This window comes from Dermacentor silvarum, chromosome 11 (genome assembly GCF_013339745.2).
Source record: "Dermacentor silvarum isolate Dsil-2018 chromosome 11, BIME_Dsil_1.4, whole genome shotgun sequence".
Lineage (NCBI taxonomy): Eukaryota > Metazoa > Arthropoda > Arachnida > Ixodida > Ixodidae > Dermacentor > Dermacentor silvarum.
This window is the reverse complement of record NC_051164.1, coordinates 60170185-60187393: the sequence shown is the minus strand read 5'-3', so window position 1 is coordinate 60187393 and position 17209 is coordinate 60170185. Positions and strand designations below refer to the sequence as shown.

The window sequence follows — 17209 nt, the reverse complement described above, 5'->3', positions numbered from 1 at the left end:
AGTAGGCATTAATTCATCATAGGTGTTTTAAAGGTATTACAGTGGAACTGCCGTTCCATTATTTCTGCAGCCACAGATTTGGTATATTTTTGTTCGCAATTTTCCCCCAACATTATTCTTTTGCAGGCGACTTGGCTCTCAAATGGCCAAGATTTCCACATAAGAAACTATCGTTTATTTAGATTGGACCGTCCATCGAGAGGCGGAGGACTTGCGCTCTTGATAACAACTAAAATATGCCACAAAGCAAACATATCATATCAGTATATGTCTACGGAGTGCGAGATATTAGCATTAGATGTAACTATTCCTGGTTGTTCCCCGTTTTCTTTAGTAAATGTATATTTTCCCGCAGGTGTTCAAGGCATTAGATATGTTGATACCGCTGTAAAATCTTGTAGGAAAGAAATTGTGATAGCGGGAGACTTTAATTCTCATCATGTGGCTTGGGGTTTCAGAACAGACTCATGTGGAAAGATATTATCGGACTGGGCAATTAATCAAAATTTTTGTTGCTTAAACACGAAAACAGTTACATTTATTCAAGGCCGTTATAAATCAGCATTGGATCTAACATTTGCCAGTTCGGGGATGTGCGTCACTTCCTGGTCTACAGTCGGCTCTGCTTCAAACAGTGACCATCTACCCATTAGATTTGATATTCTGTGCCCTCTTACTTCTTTAGAGTCTCCGGCGCGAATTTTTGTCAATTACCAGAAATTTCAGAGTATAATAAAAGCGACCCTCAACTCCCAGATAACGGTGCCGGATTACAACAAAGCCATAAGCCTTTACGCTGTATTAAAATGTTCCTATAAAAGGTCTCAGTTTAATGTTACCAAAGATAAAAGTACTCACTCTCCTTGGTGGAATTCGGAGTGCACGCGGGATTATAGACGACGAAAAGCCGCTTGGTAAACACTACTTCACAATCAGTCTCCGAATAACTGGAGTGATTATAAGTTTGCAGCTGCCACATTCAAGAGAACAGTATCACATGCCAAAGACGAATATGCTGAAAAACATCATGCATTCATCTCATGCATCATGCATTCATCATGCAAACGGCTCCGCGGTAGCTCAATGGTGAGAGCATCGCACGCGTAATGCGAAGACGTGGGTTCGTTCCCCACCTGCGGACAGTTGTTTTTTCATCCGTTTTCAGTTCAATTAGTTTATCATTTCCTTAATTCAATTAGTAAGTACAAGTAATTTCCCCTATGTTGTCCTTGGTGTCATTGTTTGTTGGCTTCTTATGATATGATAATAAAATTTGTCGCAGTTTCACCCGAAAGGCGAAGCACCAATTGCGATAGCAAATTAGTAGAGAGCTATACGGAGTAAGGATTGTAGTTTTATCAGCTGTATAAACTTGGACATGCAGCAGCACCAGCAACGCGCAGAACTATTGTTGACGCCGTCGGCGTTTTGCCGGCATTCGCACCAAACGCGCGCGGCGTTTTTATATAAATACGTATTTGGTGCCGCAGCTAAACGTCGCCTCCCCTCCCTCCCTCCCGTCCCCCCACAGTCTTTCGCGCGACGGAAAAACTTGCGTTTGCTCTCTATATATGGAAAGGAGGAAAGAGACGGTTAATTCTGCAGCCCTTCAGGTTGTACGGCGCAGAACGCGCGTTCGCTCTCCGACGTGCGTTCGCTCCCCGTGAAAGCGCGCGTCCCTCGCGCCCTTTCACTCGCACATACAGCGTCCGGAGCGCGGCGACGATTTCATCGCCGTTGACGTCATACGGAACCTCACGGCGACGGCGACGGCAGAAATCTGCTTTGGAGTGTCCATATAATTGCTATCGCAATAAAAATCGGGCCCCTCGGTTACCTTTCTTCTCGTACAATGCCATACAGTGTTACAATAATTATGCATCAAGTCAACTGTGACAAATATAGAGGACCTAAGTACATCTAACACAATAAAAGTAAGCAAAACAAAATCGAGTCAACAGAGAAAGAAAGGGAGCACAATTTTTGAGACGCAAGTGCGAAATCAGAACACAGAGAATATAATACAGTTAAAAAAATGTAGAAAATAAGGTGTCATACTAGTGATGCACAGTTATGCACGTATTATTTCTTCGACCAAAACTTTCTAAAGTCGGAATGCTCGCCACTGAATGGTCCAGTTGGTTCCACTCTCTGATTGCACGATTAAAATAAGAATATTTAAAACAGTATGAGTTCTACTTGTGTTCAACAAGGGTATGAGGATGTTTATGACGTGTAGATATCGTATGTGAACAATAGATAACTTTAGATGCGTCAATGTTTATTTCGCCATGGATTAATTGATACAAAAACTTCAGTCGGGCTAGTTTAGCTCGATTTTGTAAGGTTAGCATACCAGCTTGTTTTAGTAAGCTAGTTGGTGAGTTAATTAGCTTGTATTTATTAAAAATAAACCTTAATGCCTTTCTATGCATCCCCTCCAGTCTGTTAATAAGTTCGTTAGTGAAAGGAAACCAAACAATGTTAGCGTACTCAAGGATGGGTTGAACATTGATGCGATAAGCCAACAGCTTTGTGGCGGGCGGTGCCAGGCGAAGGCGTCTTGTCAGGAAGAAGAGAGTGCAGTCGGTGTAATGTTTTCAACATGCCATCGGAGATCATGTGATAAGGTTAAACCCAAGTATTTATGCTCTAAGACCCTAGTCAGACGCGTGTGGGTGGTAAAACGAACGAGACCGGCCACTGCTTCGAACATGAACGATTTATTAAAGCAGTAGCACGCGCCAAGGAGCCGTTCTCTTGCTCTTCGAGTGCCTGGATGATTATATTTTACACGCTCCCGCCCGCCCAACTTGGGGCGCTATAACGTAAAATGATTACAAACTGTTTTGATTCCAAGTTCTGCAATCAGCCTCAACGATTGGTCAAAACATTTTCGGGCCGCTCCCAACTTCGCCTGTCTATCACGCGACGTCACGAAAACCGCGATAGCTCCCCATCTGATATAACGTGTACACACTGATTATGCATGATTAAACCACACAAAAGAAAAATAATCATTCCTGATTCGATGTCTTTTCACCATTAACTCTCTGCTATTGGTCCAATGTTTTCTGGCTACGCCCACTTCGCCTGTCTGTCACGCGACGTCACAAAACCGCCAATACTCACTACGTCAAAGTGACGTGTACGCGAAAAAAATGCATTAATATGCCGAACAAAGCTGAAAATTTTTCTGAATAGCCACAGACTGCCTCGTTCCGAAAGGAATCACAGATGGCTGCCCGCCGATCGCTCAGGCCCTCGCTACTCGCACCTGCCGGTGAGCATGTATTTATTTGCGCATGATAAACCTTTTTGCGTGGCAGTAAAACGTTATAGAGCCCATTCGGCATGCATACGACATCGCTCTGCCAACTTTTCCTTGTTGAGGATCCGTTTTAGCGGCATTCTTATCCTTCCGTTGCACGCCGCCGCGATTTTCGACCAGCCACCGCAAGCTAAGTAAGGCGAACCGGACCAATCGGAGAAGCCGGCACCACCCTATTCATGCGGTTATCTATTTTCACTGTGCTGGCCCGGCCCCATCGAAACCCTCTCCACTAGAGCGTGCTCCTCGCCTCTTGTCAGCAAATTAGATAAGAAAAACCGCTGAGTGTAGACAATGTTATTGGTTTTGAAAGCGAACAAAGGTGACCTCCTATAAACTGGGAGAGTGTTTGATTGGATTGTTCAGACAACGCTGCGGGTCACCGCCCGATGCTTGCGTCGGTGGTTACGTAAATTTGACGTCAGGAGTTTGGAATCAAAATAGTTTGGAATCATTTTACGTTATAGCGCCCTTGCACTGAGATGGGCTTTGGCGGGCTATTTGAAGCACCCTTCAAAAGGGTAGGTGGTGTTCCCAGATCTTTTGAGAAATTCTTTGTTGCATGTCCGAAGTAAGCAAGCTCTTGTCATTCCGTCGCGTCCAGGGTAACGTTATTTTAATTCGGCACATTTTCCAAAATGTTCTTAGACCCCGGTCTTCAATTAAAACCACATCGCTTTAAGACAATGGTTTTGCTTGTCGCGTCTTGGCTTTGACAGTAGCTCCTATTTCCTTGAGATATTTGCGATGCCATCTCTTCCACCAAGCTTTCACGAGTTTGCATCTACTTCGCCATGCTTCTTCAAGGTCTCCGTTGTGTGGCCTTGTTTGTCTGTCTTGAAGCTGTTGCCGTCCGCCTATGATGTCTGCGGGCGTCAGTGGCATGGGCTCATGTTCGCCATACACGTAAGTTAACGGGTGCTCCTTCAACTTCTGCTACAATTGTGCGTAGCTCCTCCACTGAAGTTGTTTTTCTTGAGAGGATTTTTCCGCGAAAGCGTTACTTGGCTAGGTTGGCGAAAGCGCGCACACGACTAGCGTCCGCAAATGGCGTCCGCAAAAGCCGTGCCCGGAATGCACGTGACCTCTCCCACCGGAATAGGTGACCCGTAAAAGAGCGAGGGATTCTGGGATGCGCCGTCTGCTCGCTGTTTCTGGTTCGAGGCAGCTCAGCCGCCGCCACCGCTTCGCCGTTGAAGCCTATTGATGCGCTTGCAGTCTCCGGCTTTGTTACACTCGAAGATTACCAGGTTGCAGGCGCCTAGCAAAACCATGGTCGGCTGTTCAGCCGTTCGCTGCTGAAATTCAAGCGTTAAAGGTAAACTCATGTCACTACTGCCTTGCAGCATCCCTTGCTGAGTCAGCTGTGCACAAGCATCAGAGGCATGGCTGCCAATTCCAAAACTGAACCATCAGTGAATAAAAAGAAAATGAACGTACAGCGCCACTTATCAGGCGGCGATGAGCTGTGTAAGGGCCGACCCGGAATGATTCCCCAAGATATTCCTTTCTCTAACATTAACTCAAGCAACAATAACTATTTCAGTACTCGCATGCACATATATAGGTATTATGATAAATGGTTTTACTGCGCAAATCTAAACGAGACACAGCGAGATACATACGTAATACTTGTAACCAACTAGCCCACCTTAGTTCCTTGAACACAAATAGAGGTAATGCGCGCTGCCGTAATATGTCAGCGATAGGGCCATTTCCCCATCTTGTTGACAAAACAGCGAGAAACGTCTATCTACGTACCACTTCAAATGAACCTCGAGTTTCGACCAAAAATGCCGTTGACAGCGCGCAGTTTTTCAAACATTTTCAGCACTTCATTTTCTAATTACGCTAGCTACGCCGTTACTGACGATATCGGTTGCAGCGACGATCACAGGATAGTATTTACCAGGCTGCTAGAGCCATCACCTCAGCACCCGATTTTCTAAGTAATGCTTGTATACGCTTGATAAATTATCGGACAAAGATATCTTTTTCATCTTTCTGACTGACCCGCAGGTAGAGCAGTCAGTGACGGTGCGTTCAAGCAGCGGCAAATGTCGTAGAGCTAAACCTGGCTGAAACAAACAAGGCTGCTGAAACGAAAACCGGCGTTCGTTTATAAATAAAAGCGTATCCTTGCCTTTCTTCGCTCGTCATCGTCGCGCCCAGAGTGAACTGAAACCTAGAAATCAGCTGCATGAATGTTACGACATTGGTGGTCGACAACGGGGACGGAAACCTTCGCACGACTGAGAGTTGAAACCGCGTAAAAAACACGTGCACCGGGCATGCCGCCGATGCCGCCACGACGTCAGTCGAACCGGAAGCTGCTAGCAGACGGCGCGCCCCACAATTCCTTGCGATTGCTCATTGACGCCGGCGCCAACGCCTGCTGCCCAACCACCGTTACTAGATTACTTTGCCAGTTTGCAAACTCCGCCGGGATGCACGGCAAAGGGTGCGACTGTTTTGTCACGTCGTGCAGCAGCTTGTGGCTGCCGACGATTTATTACAAACAAGGAAACATGAACATGTTAAGCGGCATAGCTTAGGCGTTGGAGTCAACAACTAGCCAGCGTTCGATGACAAGCTCGCGCTCGTGCCATCACGTCCCGTGCATTCGCGCGCGCACCTCGTTGTCGTCTTCTGCTAGCGCGACATGTCAATTCCTTCTTCTTTAGACGAAGTCTCCATAGCGGTCTGGAGCACGCCTAAGCTCAGATGGTCGCAGTTTCCGGGTGGTTCCTGCTTGTGACGTCGAGGTCGACGGTTGCAAGGAAGTACAATTGTCTTGCCTGTCGAGCGAGTCAGGCCGTTGAACCGCAGAACTCGACGGTGTCTCTTCTGACGTGGTGCCTGAGAGATCGTCTGCTATACTCCAATCTATCGGTCATTGGGTTGCTTGTCCGGTCTGGCTCGTCTTCTTCATGTGGTTGAGGTGACGCCGAACGTTTCCTTGGTCGCTTTTTACCAGCCAGGATCGTGGTCCGACGCGGCACAGTATCTCGCCTTCAATCCAATCCGGCTTTTTCAAAAATTGACGGATAAGTACTCTCTCCCCCACAGTGAAGCCACGTGATTTCGGTAATGTCTCCTGGCTTTCAGGGATTTGTATCTCCTGTCTCCCGCTTGAGCAGATCAAGAGGGCATAGAAGTTTTCGCCCGAACATGGCTTTCGCGGGTGTCATCCCTGTGGCAGTGTGTATAGTTGTGTGTTGTCGATAGAGGAATCTTGCAAGTCGGCACTGTATGGACTTGTCTGTATCCCTCAGGAATGCTCTCTTCAGCTCTGCCACATAGCGTTCTACCTGGCCGTTTGTTGCAGAGTGGTACGCTGGTGATGTTATAGCCTGAATGCCATTTGCCGTGTAGAACTGCTTTATCTCGGTGGAAATAAAGGCTTTTCTGTTGTCGGAGACGACCTTTTGCGGAATGCCAAACGTTGCAAAGAGGCTTCGGAGCACATCGATGACAAACGCAGATGTTGCTTACGTCACGTGCCGAACTTCCACCCACTTTGTGTGTGCATCCACAACAACCAAGTAGGTGCGCCCGAGCAGTGGCCCCGCGAAGTCAACGTGCACCGTGTGCCATGGTGTCTGGGGACGGTCCCAGGTGGGAATAGGAGCTTTGGGTGGGCTCTTCTGCGTTGAACTGCATTCACGGCACTGTCGCACCATTTCTTCAATCACCTTTTTCATGGCTACCATGCCTCGGTGACCAGCATGATCACCCGTGATCCAAGTCTGATGCACTTACGATGAAATGCTAGTGTGGTCGCTCTTCGTCGGTAAGGAGCGAACTCCTCTCGAGTGAGTTTTTCCACTGTGCCATCCTGTACTGCCTTGTGAAACCTCTGCAGGATACTGTCTTGTTTTGTCAGACGTGGTATCTCTGTAGCAGTAAACGGAGGTCTCGACAGAGCTTCAAACAACAGTACGTCACCTGGTGGCCAGGGTTCATCGAGACGTTCCGGTAATGGTAATCGGCACAACGCAACTGCATTTTGATGGTTCTTGCCATGCCGGTAGACGATGTTGTAGTCGTGCGCCGATAACTTGATACACCATGTGGTCATCTGTGGTGAAAGGACTTGAGCCGTTGGCTTTCCTGGACCTAGTATGCCGAGCAGATGTTGATGGTCCGCGACGAAAGTCACCTTTCTTCCCGCAATATACTTGTGGAACTTGTGCGCTGCAAACACTACAGCGAGGCCTTCTCTGTCCAGCTGAGCATAATTGCGTTCCGCCGACCCTAGCGCCCGAGATGCGAAAGCGATTGGCGCCTCTCTATTCTGGTCATCACATTGAGACAGAACAGCTCCTATGCCGTACGGTGAAGCGTCACATGAGACGAGAAGCTCCTTCTGTTCGCCGTAGTGTGCCAGTACGCTCTGACTGAGAAGCAATCTCTTATGCTTATCGAATGCTTCTTGATGGTTGGTCTCCCATCTCCACGTGGCGTCCTTCTGCAGGAGCTGGTAGAGACAGCTGGCAATTGTTGCCTTGTTCTTCAAGAATCTGTCATAGAAAGCCAGCATTCCGAGAAATGATTGGAGTGCTTGCTTGCAGTTTGGCGCTGGAGCCTCTATTATAGCTCGGACTTTCTCTTCGTTGGTGTGGACGCCTGTCTCGTCGATTCGGTGCCCCAGAAAAGAAACTTGTGGCACTGCAAAACAGCACTTGTTTTTGCCGAGCCGAAGGTTTTACTTGCGCAGCCTCTTCAGGACTTCTTCCAGTCTCTCGGTGTGTTCCGTGGCGTCTTTCCCACTGATAATCACGTCATCTAAGTACGCGCAAACGCCTGTGATGCCAGATAGCAGTCTCCATGAAGCATTGAAAAATGGCTGGAGCTGCAGAGATTCTCAAAGGCAACCGTTTGACCTTTCAAAGCCCTTTCACCGTGTTCAGGATCAATATCTCTGCTGTCTCTGGCGTTACGTGAAGTTGCTGGTAAGCCTGTGCCAAATTCAGAGTGCTAAAGACCTTGCCTCCCCTCAAGTCGCTGAGGACTTCATCTGTAATGGGAAGTGGATAATCTGCCTTCTTCGATACTTGAATTACTGTGCAATGGTAGTCGCCGCATATTCTCAACGAGCCGTTTTTCTTTCGAACAAGTACGAGAGGCGTTGCCCAATCCGAATGCTGCACAGGCTCGATTATGCCTTGACTTTGCAGTCGATCCAATTCAGCTTCTACAGCAAACCGCAGCGCAAAAGGAACCGGCCGGGCTTTTAGAAACTTCGGTTTCGCTCCTTGAAAAACAAGTTTGTCGTCTGATACGTCATTGATGCCCGTGATCCGTATACCCAGATGAGGAAACCAGTTGCGTCCAAAAAGGTTACACCCTGCTCCCTTGATGACAAGGGGTAATGACAAAGTCTTGCTCCTGTGCGGTACATCCACCGTTGCACATCCGAGAACACGAAGGGACTGGCCTCACCAGGTGCGTAGGAGGATGTTGTCTGTCTCAAGCCGTGGTGGGTCATCTGTCCACGTGGACTTGAACGTGGCCTCACTGATGAGTGTGCAGGCTGCACCTGAGTCGAGTTAGAACTCTAAGGACTTGCCATGTAGGCGTAGCCGAGTCATGACCTTCTGCGTGCTGGACGCGTCAATTAAGGTGTTGAGCTCGTAAAGTGCCGCGTCAGGTGAAACCTGTTGAGTCGTGGCTGCTGCTGAGGCCGTTGTCGAAGTTCCTTGTCGGGGATATTCGATGTTAATGTTCTTGTTCCTTCTTGCCTCTTTCCGTTTCTTCAGGCACGCCTTTTCAACGTGTCCGCGTTTCTTGCAGTAGTTGCAGGAAGATGTCTGGAACTTGCAAGTGTCCGGACTATGTTTCTCGTCACAACGCCAGCAGCGTTGTTTCTTCTTTTGGGAAGACGTACTCGAGTGACCTTGGTTTTTTGTCTTGGAGATGGTTGTGAAGGCTTCGTGAATCTCTTTAAATTCCGCTTTTCACGTTTCTCTGGTCTTCGATAGTGTTCTCAGCTCACAGTGCAATGTCAAAGGCTTTGTTGAATGTCAAGTCCTTTTCCACGAACAGCCGTTGCTGGACCTGCTCGTTCCGAAGACCGCAAACGAAACGATCACGCAGCATTACTTCAAGAGGCAAGATTGTTGGACTGGCCGCAGTGTCTGTGCTTGTTCCAAAATTGCCCTCTGCAGCTAGCCTCTTGAGCGGTGTGACGTAATCACTGACCACTTCATCGTGCCGTTGGTGACGTCATTAGAAGCGTGCCCTGCAGAAGACTTCGGAATGTTGCCGATCAAAATGAGCCTTGAGCATCTCAACTATGTCATCGTAGCTCACTTGGTTGGGCTGCTTGGGTTGAACGAGGGCGCAGACGATGTCGTAAGTCTGTTGTCCGAGTCGAAGATACTCGGACCGTGGCTACACCCGTCACTGGCACAAAAATCGTTGCGTGCATTAGTACAGTATTTGAAGTGCACCGGTTTAAGAGACCGCCTATAGTGTCCCTGTACATCGTCCCACGTGTACTCAGTGCTCATTCTCTCCCTATTTTTCTCTTTCTATTTCCCCTTTCCCTTACCCCTAGTGCAGGGTGTCGGGATATGGGGGGGGGGATGCCAACGGCCCTCTGCCTCGACACACCGAGCCCCGCGGTTGGCGCAGGCCTGCCCATCAACCGCGATCCGGTACAAGCTCGAGGAAACAATAGACGACAACCACGTGTACACTCGGAAAGCATTTATTACGTCTGCAACTAACACTTCGAGCAGGCCAGCTAGCTATAGTTCACATCGCTGAGGGTTCCCTCGAAGAGAATAATACACTAGGTGAAGAAGGGGTTCCGACTTACAAACTGGGGAATACGGGGGGGGCGCGGCGTTTGCCGCGGCAAGAACGCGGTTGACTAACCACGTGCAGGAATACGGGAGCGATGGCGGAGACTTCCGCCGTCGCCGCTTGCTGGAGACCAAGAGCCCCTGGCGATATCAGCGGGATCTCGCGTGACCAACCCGGTGGCGCTGATAGCGCTTGCGATTCCCGTGCGCCGCCCGCGGAAGGGAAGTTTCCCCTCTCCCAAATCTCCCTGGCACGCATGCGCTTGACGCGACGTTCGCTGCCCGTGCGGCGGTTATGGGACCCGAGGGTTGCCACATCCCTCCACCCTTAAATATTGCCCTGCGGTGGATAAATCGCTGGAACGACGGCATTGACAAAGTATCCGGGGATGTGCGATGGTAAACTCCGGCAGGAAATGTCCGAATCCACGTTGATACGCAGCACAGTCCTGTGTGGCGGCCGCCCACATGTGGCAGCCGTCACAGTGGTTGACGATGACGGGGGCTGAAGATGGCTTGCCCTCAAGATGCGCGCCGCAATGTCCACCCGGGAACAGCTGGTCAGGACTTTCTCGAAGCGGCGCGCGCGCCGGCTCGATGAACCTCGCACCGACGCATCCTCGTGGGAGTGTATGATGGTGGGCCTCCCTCTTTGTGGCTGCCATGTGCTGCTGCATCGGACCGCGAACAGGGAGGGGGCGAGACAGCAGGCAGGGACGTGGACCATGGCAGCAATAGCAAGTCATGACGGCTTCACTCTTTCTGCAAAGTCGCTCAAATGCACTCCACAAACACTTAGAATTAAGGCAGTAGAGGCCGCCGCAGCGTCGGCCGTCTGACACGATGCTGAACCACCCGTCTACCGCATAGCTTTATGTGGTAAAGAGAAGAAAAAAAACCAATCCAGTTCGTTTGAATGAGGTTATTCGCTTCGACCGAATTTTTCCGGTCTGATACAGCGCGAAAAATGGCGATGCTCGTATGAACAAAGCGCTCTCTGGTCCCCCGAGATTTCGGTTATTCCGCCCGCAATATATTGAGTTCATCTGAACAAAATAAGCTTTCTAATTCGAACGAGGTTTCTCCGCTCGGCGAGTATAGTAGAACTAGCGAATCCGGTTGCACTCACTAAATGTCACGGCATGGTTGTCTTCGAACATGCGACCGGCAGCTCCGCAGAGCCTTAGGCCTAATCGCGTCTATGACGGATACCAATGTCACAAAAGACCCATAAAGGGTTCCAATGAGCCGCCGCGAGGAGATGCCGGCCTAGCTAAGTGGTCCCCGCTCGCTGCTCAACACGCAGCTTCCGAGCAGACTCGTGGGACTGCGCCCCGCTGACGTTCTAGCCAACGTTTCCGCCGCCCAGCTCCCAGAGCCAAAGATACAGATAGGAGGCTATTTACATATGTACAGGGAAAATCGACCCCCGCGCTGGCTGCTGCACTCACTCGCTTCGGGCGTACTCTTAGGAGAAAACTTGCTGCAAATCTCAGCGCCTACACGAGTTCGGCGACACTGGCGCAGCGTTAACTCGCACTCCAGAAAGCACATGCCCAACCTAGCTAGCAATCACGCCTTTGGGTGAGGCCTAACGCTGGTCAGGACAAAGCCTTCCTCGCATCCGAACCGATCGTCGTCCCGTTTTCCAAGAGCTTGCCCCACGTTGGGCGCCAAACTGTCGGGATATGGGGGGGATGCCAACGGCCCTCAGCCTCGACACACCGCGCCCCGCGGTTGGCGCAGGCCTGCGCATCAACCGCGGTCCGGTACAAGCTCGAGGAAACAATAGACGACAACCACGTGCACACTCGGAAAACATTTATTACGACTGCAACTAACACTTCGAGCAGGCCAGCTAGCTATAGTTGACATCGCTGAGGGTTCCCTCGAAGAGAATACACTAGGTAAAGAAGGGCTTCCGACTTACCAACTGAGGAACACGGGCGGGGGGGGGGGGGGGGCGGTGTTTGCCGCGGCAAGAACGTGGTTGACTAACCACGTGCAAAAATACGGGAGCGACGGCGGAGACTTCCGCCGTCGCCGCTTGCGGGAGACCAAGGAGACCCGGGCGATATCAGCGGGATCTCGCGTGACCCACCCGGTGGCGCTGATAGCGCTTGCGATTCCCGTGCGCCGCCCGCGGAAGGAGTTTCCCCTCTCCCAACACTCCCTGGCACGCATGCGCTTGACGCGACGTTCGCTGCCCGTGCGGCGGTTATGGGACCGGAGGGTTCCCACAAGGGTAGCAAACCGGATGTTCTTCTAGTTGACCTCCCTGCCTTTCCTCTCCTTGCTCTCTCTCTCTCTCTGTTCTCCGCACAATGTTAGCAGATGAGCACGTTTCTTGGAAGCGTCCGTAATGTCGTTAGCCTCGAAGAAGAACTGCAGCCTCCCATACCAGGACCTCCAGGAGCCAGAGCTGCCATTGAATTCGGGTAGCCGACCAAAGTCAGGCGCCACCATGTCGTTCCGTTCCTTGATGTCGGTGAACTGCCGATGAGTCCAGGGTCTTCCTCGTCGCCAATTGTTACGTCTGTACAGCAGGTTGTGGCTGCCGACGATTTATTACAAACAAGGAAACATGAACATGTTAAGCGGCATAGGTTAGGCGTTGGAGTCAACAACTAGCCAGCGTTCGATGACAAGCTCGCGCTCGTGCCATCACGTCCCGTGCATTCGCGCGCGCACTTCGTTGTCGCCTTCTTCTAGCGCGACATGTCAGAGTGCATACGGCAGGCATGGCCAAATCATGTATGGGAGATTACTACTGTCATTGAAAAGGAAAGTGTACAATCATTGCATTCTACCGTTGCTAACATATGGGGCAGAAACTTGGAGGTCAACAAAGAAGCTCGAGAACAAGTTCAGGACCGCACAAAGAGCGATGGAACGGAAAATGTTAGGTGTAACGTTAAGAGACAGGAAGAGAGCGGTGTGGACCAGAACAAACTCGGAGAGCTGATATTCTAGTCGACATTAAGCGGAAGAAATGGAGCTGGGAAGGTCATGTAATGTGTAGGATGGATAACCGGTGGACCATTAGAGTCACAGAATGGATACCAAGAGACGGGAAGTGCGGTCGAGGACGGCAGAAAACTAGGCGGCCTGTTGAAGGTAGGAAATTTGAAGGTGCAAGTTGGAATCAGCTAGCGCAGGACAGGGGTAAGTGGAGATCAGAGGGAGAGGCCTTCATCTTGCAGTGGACATGAATAGGCTGATGATGATGATGATTCACGATAGTTGACCGACTAGAATATGCACCTCTCATTCATGTCTCAATTTGATCATGGCTGCTGAGTTCATCACCATGTGCTCTTTGGAAACAAAATGTTCTGAACATACACGCGACGCAGCTGATGGTGTCAGGTACTTTCTGTTCATGCTAACAATCCAACTGCTGACGCTTGTATGCAACCTCTGCGGCGTAGTCAACGGAGTCGCCGCGGCTTCCCGCTCATGGAGTAGGCCGCAGAAAAGGCAGGGACCGGCAAGAGCAGGTGCGCTCAGTGATATGGTGCTATCCCGCTCACTTCCACAACCTCCACCAGGCTGTGTAGTGAAGGAAGACGGGGGCGAGATGAGAACAACAGGCTGGGAGAGAGGCAGCAGGGGTACCCTGTTTCTTGTGGGCTCTGGTGACCCCCGAATGTTCCTGTGTCAAGACCGGACAGGCGCATGAGGAGATGTTCGCGGGTCTCAGTATCGCCGCATCGTCTGCAGGAGGGCGAGGCGATGCGGTGTTTGGCGCGGCGTCTAACTTCCGCCGATATGCACCCAGTTCGGAGTCGCAGCAGGGTGGCTATGTCTTGCCTGGTGAGGCCAGTCTCTTGAAGCAGCTTTGGTCCTCTGCCGTTTTCCACCCTCGTGTCCTCGTGTATTGGGACGAGGAGCTGCTTTAGTTTTAGCTTCGAGTTATCTGACGCCACTACTGCTCGGGCGAATAGTAGTGACGCCACTACTCCAGGGTGGTGGGCGGCTTTAGTGAGAGGTGTCCGCCTTCTCGTTGCCAGCTAGTACCAGTGGAAGGAGGCGGACACTTCGGAAGAAGCAAGTGCCGAGATCTTTGTGACCAGGAGGGACCCAGTCAGTCGAGCCCTATGGCAGTTGGTCAGGGCCTGCAGCGCTGGTTTACTGTTGCATAGCACAGTGACCGGTTGTGCAGGTGGGTCCTCAGCAATGAGGTTGTATGAGGACGTGACGGCGGCTGTACGAGCCTTGCCGTCGTTCCCTACTCAGAAGGGCAAAGGCGGGGAGCCGAGCGACGTGGCTGCGACGACCAGCGTGGCAAGCTTTTAGATCGACACTGTGTGTGCCGAGCTTGCGCTTCGAGCACGCGCTGCGCTTATTTATTTTTATCTTTCTTTACAGCCGGCACCAAGGCGCCGGCTGAGAGCGCCGACCAATGCGCCCCACGTTGTGGCGTGGCGGGCGCTACAAGGTTAACAGCCAAGTTAAGGTCTGCCAGCTCCACCACGGTGGACCCGTCCGGCATCCCGGATCCATCAGTAAACACCTGCAGCCGACCGTCCAGTTGCTCCTAGAGTTTGCAGGTTGCTGCCTGCTGCAGGTGTTCGGCGCTTTGTTGCCACATCGAGGGAGAGTTGGACGTCTGGAGGCAGATGGTGTAATGGTCGTGGGGCAACCACTACAGGTGGATCTGTTATCATCTGCTCGTAGAGCAGGCAGAGCCCTCCCATCCGTGAAGATGGTTGGCTTAAGAAGGCCGTTCTAAGAGGGCCCTGCTATCAGGTGTCCGGTGCAGCCGGTCAACATGACCCAGCGCCCGCTGGACCATTCGTAGAGAGAGGCCACTCGCTGGCCTCGGTGAGTGTGGCTGCTATTGGGGAGTACTTCGGGAGCCCCAGGATGGCTCTCATTGCACCCCTGTGCAGTCCTTCCAGTTGGCGTTTCCTGGCTGGAGACAGATTCACCAGCGGGAGGGCGTAGAGTAGAGGAGATGTCGCAGCGGCCTGGTTAAGCCGCAGTGCCCACTTTGTATCGCAGCCACGGCCATGCTGCTGAATCTTGCTGATGGCCCCTTGGACTCGACGTACTTTGGTCGTGGTGGCCTTGGTGGCTGGAATCCAGGTGAGCCGGTGGTCGATGGTGAGCCCCATGTGCGTTATCACCGGCTTCCATGGCAGGGTTTTGGCGCCAACCCTCAGCTGCCTAACGTGGAGACGGGTCGAGGCCAGCAGATGGATCAGCAGGGTCACCGTTTTTCTGGCGGAGACCTTGAGCCCAATGTCTCCAAGGTAGGAGACCACTGCGTCCAGGGCATTTTGCAGCGAACTTCTGATGGCTAGGATTCACCGCCTTGGTCCCTGCACCCATAGTGCCACATCATCCGCAAATATGGAGCAGCGGGCCGCGAACCGTGCGGCGGTTGTGAGTGAGGCCGGTAGTCCCGCCAGCGCCATGATGAATAGGAGGGGGCTGAGCACTGACCGTTGTGGGACACCTGCTGGGATGTCCCTGGGTTCGCTCAGCTCCTTAGCAACACGGTCGCGGAATGTCCTCTCAGTCAGGAAGGCGATGACGAAACCCCGGAGGCACCCGTTGATGACGAGCCTGTCCAGGGCGGCCTCGACGACTGAATGTGAGAGGCCGTCGAATGGGCTCTCCACATCCAGCAGTAGCAGCATGACCACGTCCCCGCAGCTCCTGACATCTCCGAGAGTGGCGAGAACGTCCTCAATTGAATCCGCCGTGCAGCGGTAGCGCCTGAAGCCCGATTGCTCTTCTGGGAAGAACTGCATCTGCACCACAATCCACTCTAATCGCGCCAGGCCCACCCTCTCCAGTTCCTTGCAGGCTGCAGAGGTGAGGAAGACTGGCCTGTACGAACAGAGTGCTGTGGCATGCTTCCGAGGCTTCAAGGATTGGTGCCACCACTGCTGTTCGCCAACTCTCTGGTATGATGGGATGACTCCGGTACTGCAGACGTCATTGTAGCATTCCAGGAGCCGTTGCGACCGGCATCCTCCAGATTCAGCAGCATCTGGAAAGTGATGCCATCGGCTCCCGGTGTGCTCCGGCGTTTGGTCGTACCGAGCGCTGCTTCCTACTGGTGCCTTCGCATGGGCTCACTACACAGCTCCTGGATATCTCCAGCCACGCATCCCGGATGGTGGCGGGATCACACTAATTCGCTTTGACGCCGCTACAGTTTCAAGCTGCTGCTGCGAGAAACTGCGATTCGTACATACCAGTGCGAGGAGGAGAGCGGCGGCGAGCGCTGGTTCGAGGCTACGTTCCTACTCGCCGATAAAACGGTCTATAGGCCCACCCGGTGCCTTTAACCGTCGCCAACGCTGAACGGAGACGGCGTTGCGGAGGCTAGGCAGACATCAGGGCGCTGCGCGCGTGGGGAGGGGGAGGGGGGAGTAGGCCCCAGATTGCGCGCACAACCGATAACGTCTTTTCGCCGTTGTAGCTGGTTTCATTCACGGTTGCGGGCGGCTCGGCGTATTCAAAACGTCCAGGCTTTCACCGTTGCTTGGGCGGCGCCACATAAATAGTTCTACACACAGGATAGTCGTAACAGACTGCCCTGCGAGGGGGCGGAGATCTCGATGGGTAGGGGACTGCATCTGCTGTCCGGAGGGATTGCACTAGTGGTATTCCAGTTGTAACTGACGACATCCTCGCACGGCCAATCATCGATAACTTATGGTCAGCAACGTCAACACAGGACGCTATAAAGGTCTTCGTAACGGCTCCCTACATCAGTGGGCAGAACAGCGGCAACGCCGAAATGTTGCTAAATCGCTGCCTGTTTTTTACGCAGGTATGTTATATTCCTGATGCCTGTAGCTATCATTCCGACGACCGCTTATTTTTTGCTGCTGTTCTGCCCGAACAGTCTTGTTGCTTGGTGCTCTCGTATGTTGCGCTGTTTCGATAGCCTTCTCTTGAGTGGGGACGTTGAACCTAACCCTGGACCTAGAGGTGTGCCTTCAGCAAGTGCAGCAGAGACAACCAAGTTAACACCTCTGTTACAAATAGCTCTTGTAGCTCAACTAGACCCTCACCTGAGATGGCTCATCTTCTCGCGCAATTA

The 17209-nt window shown here is 51.8% G+C and overlaps 1 protein-coding gene and 1 non-coding gene across 2 annotated transcripts in view; one reads left to right on the top strand and one right to left on the bottom strand.

Moving 5' to 3' along the window:
- The first annotated feature begins 1069 nt into the window (after positions 1 to 1069).
- Trnat-cgu (transfer RNA threonine (anticodon CGU)) lies at positions 1070 to 1141 on the top strand. The gene has a single exon. It is a non-coding gene; the product is annotated as a tRNA-Thr (tRNA).
- Positions 1142 to 15455: 14314 nt separating this feature from the next.
- Positions 15456 to 17209, bottom strand: part of LOC119432614 (uncharacterized) — a 78068-nt gene continuing 76314 nt past the window's right edge. Inside the window, exon 2 of the mRNA XM_049658324.1 lies at positions 15456 to 15961. Coding sequence (XP_049514281.1) covers positions 15456 to 15961 — 506 coding nt within the window. The remainder of the gene's footprint in view (positions 15962 to 17209) is intronic.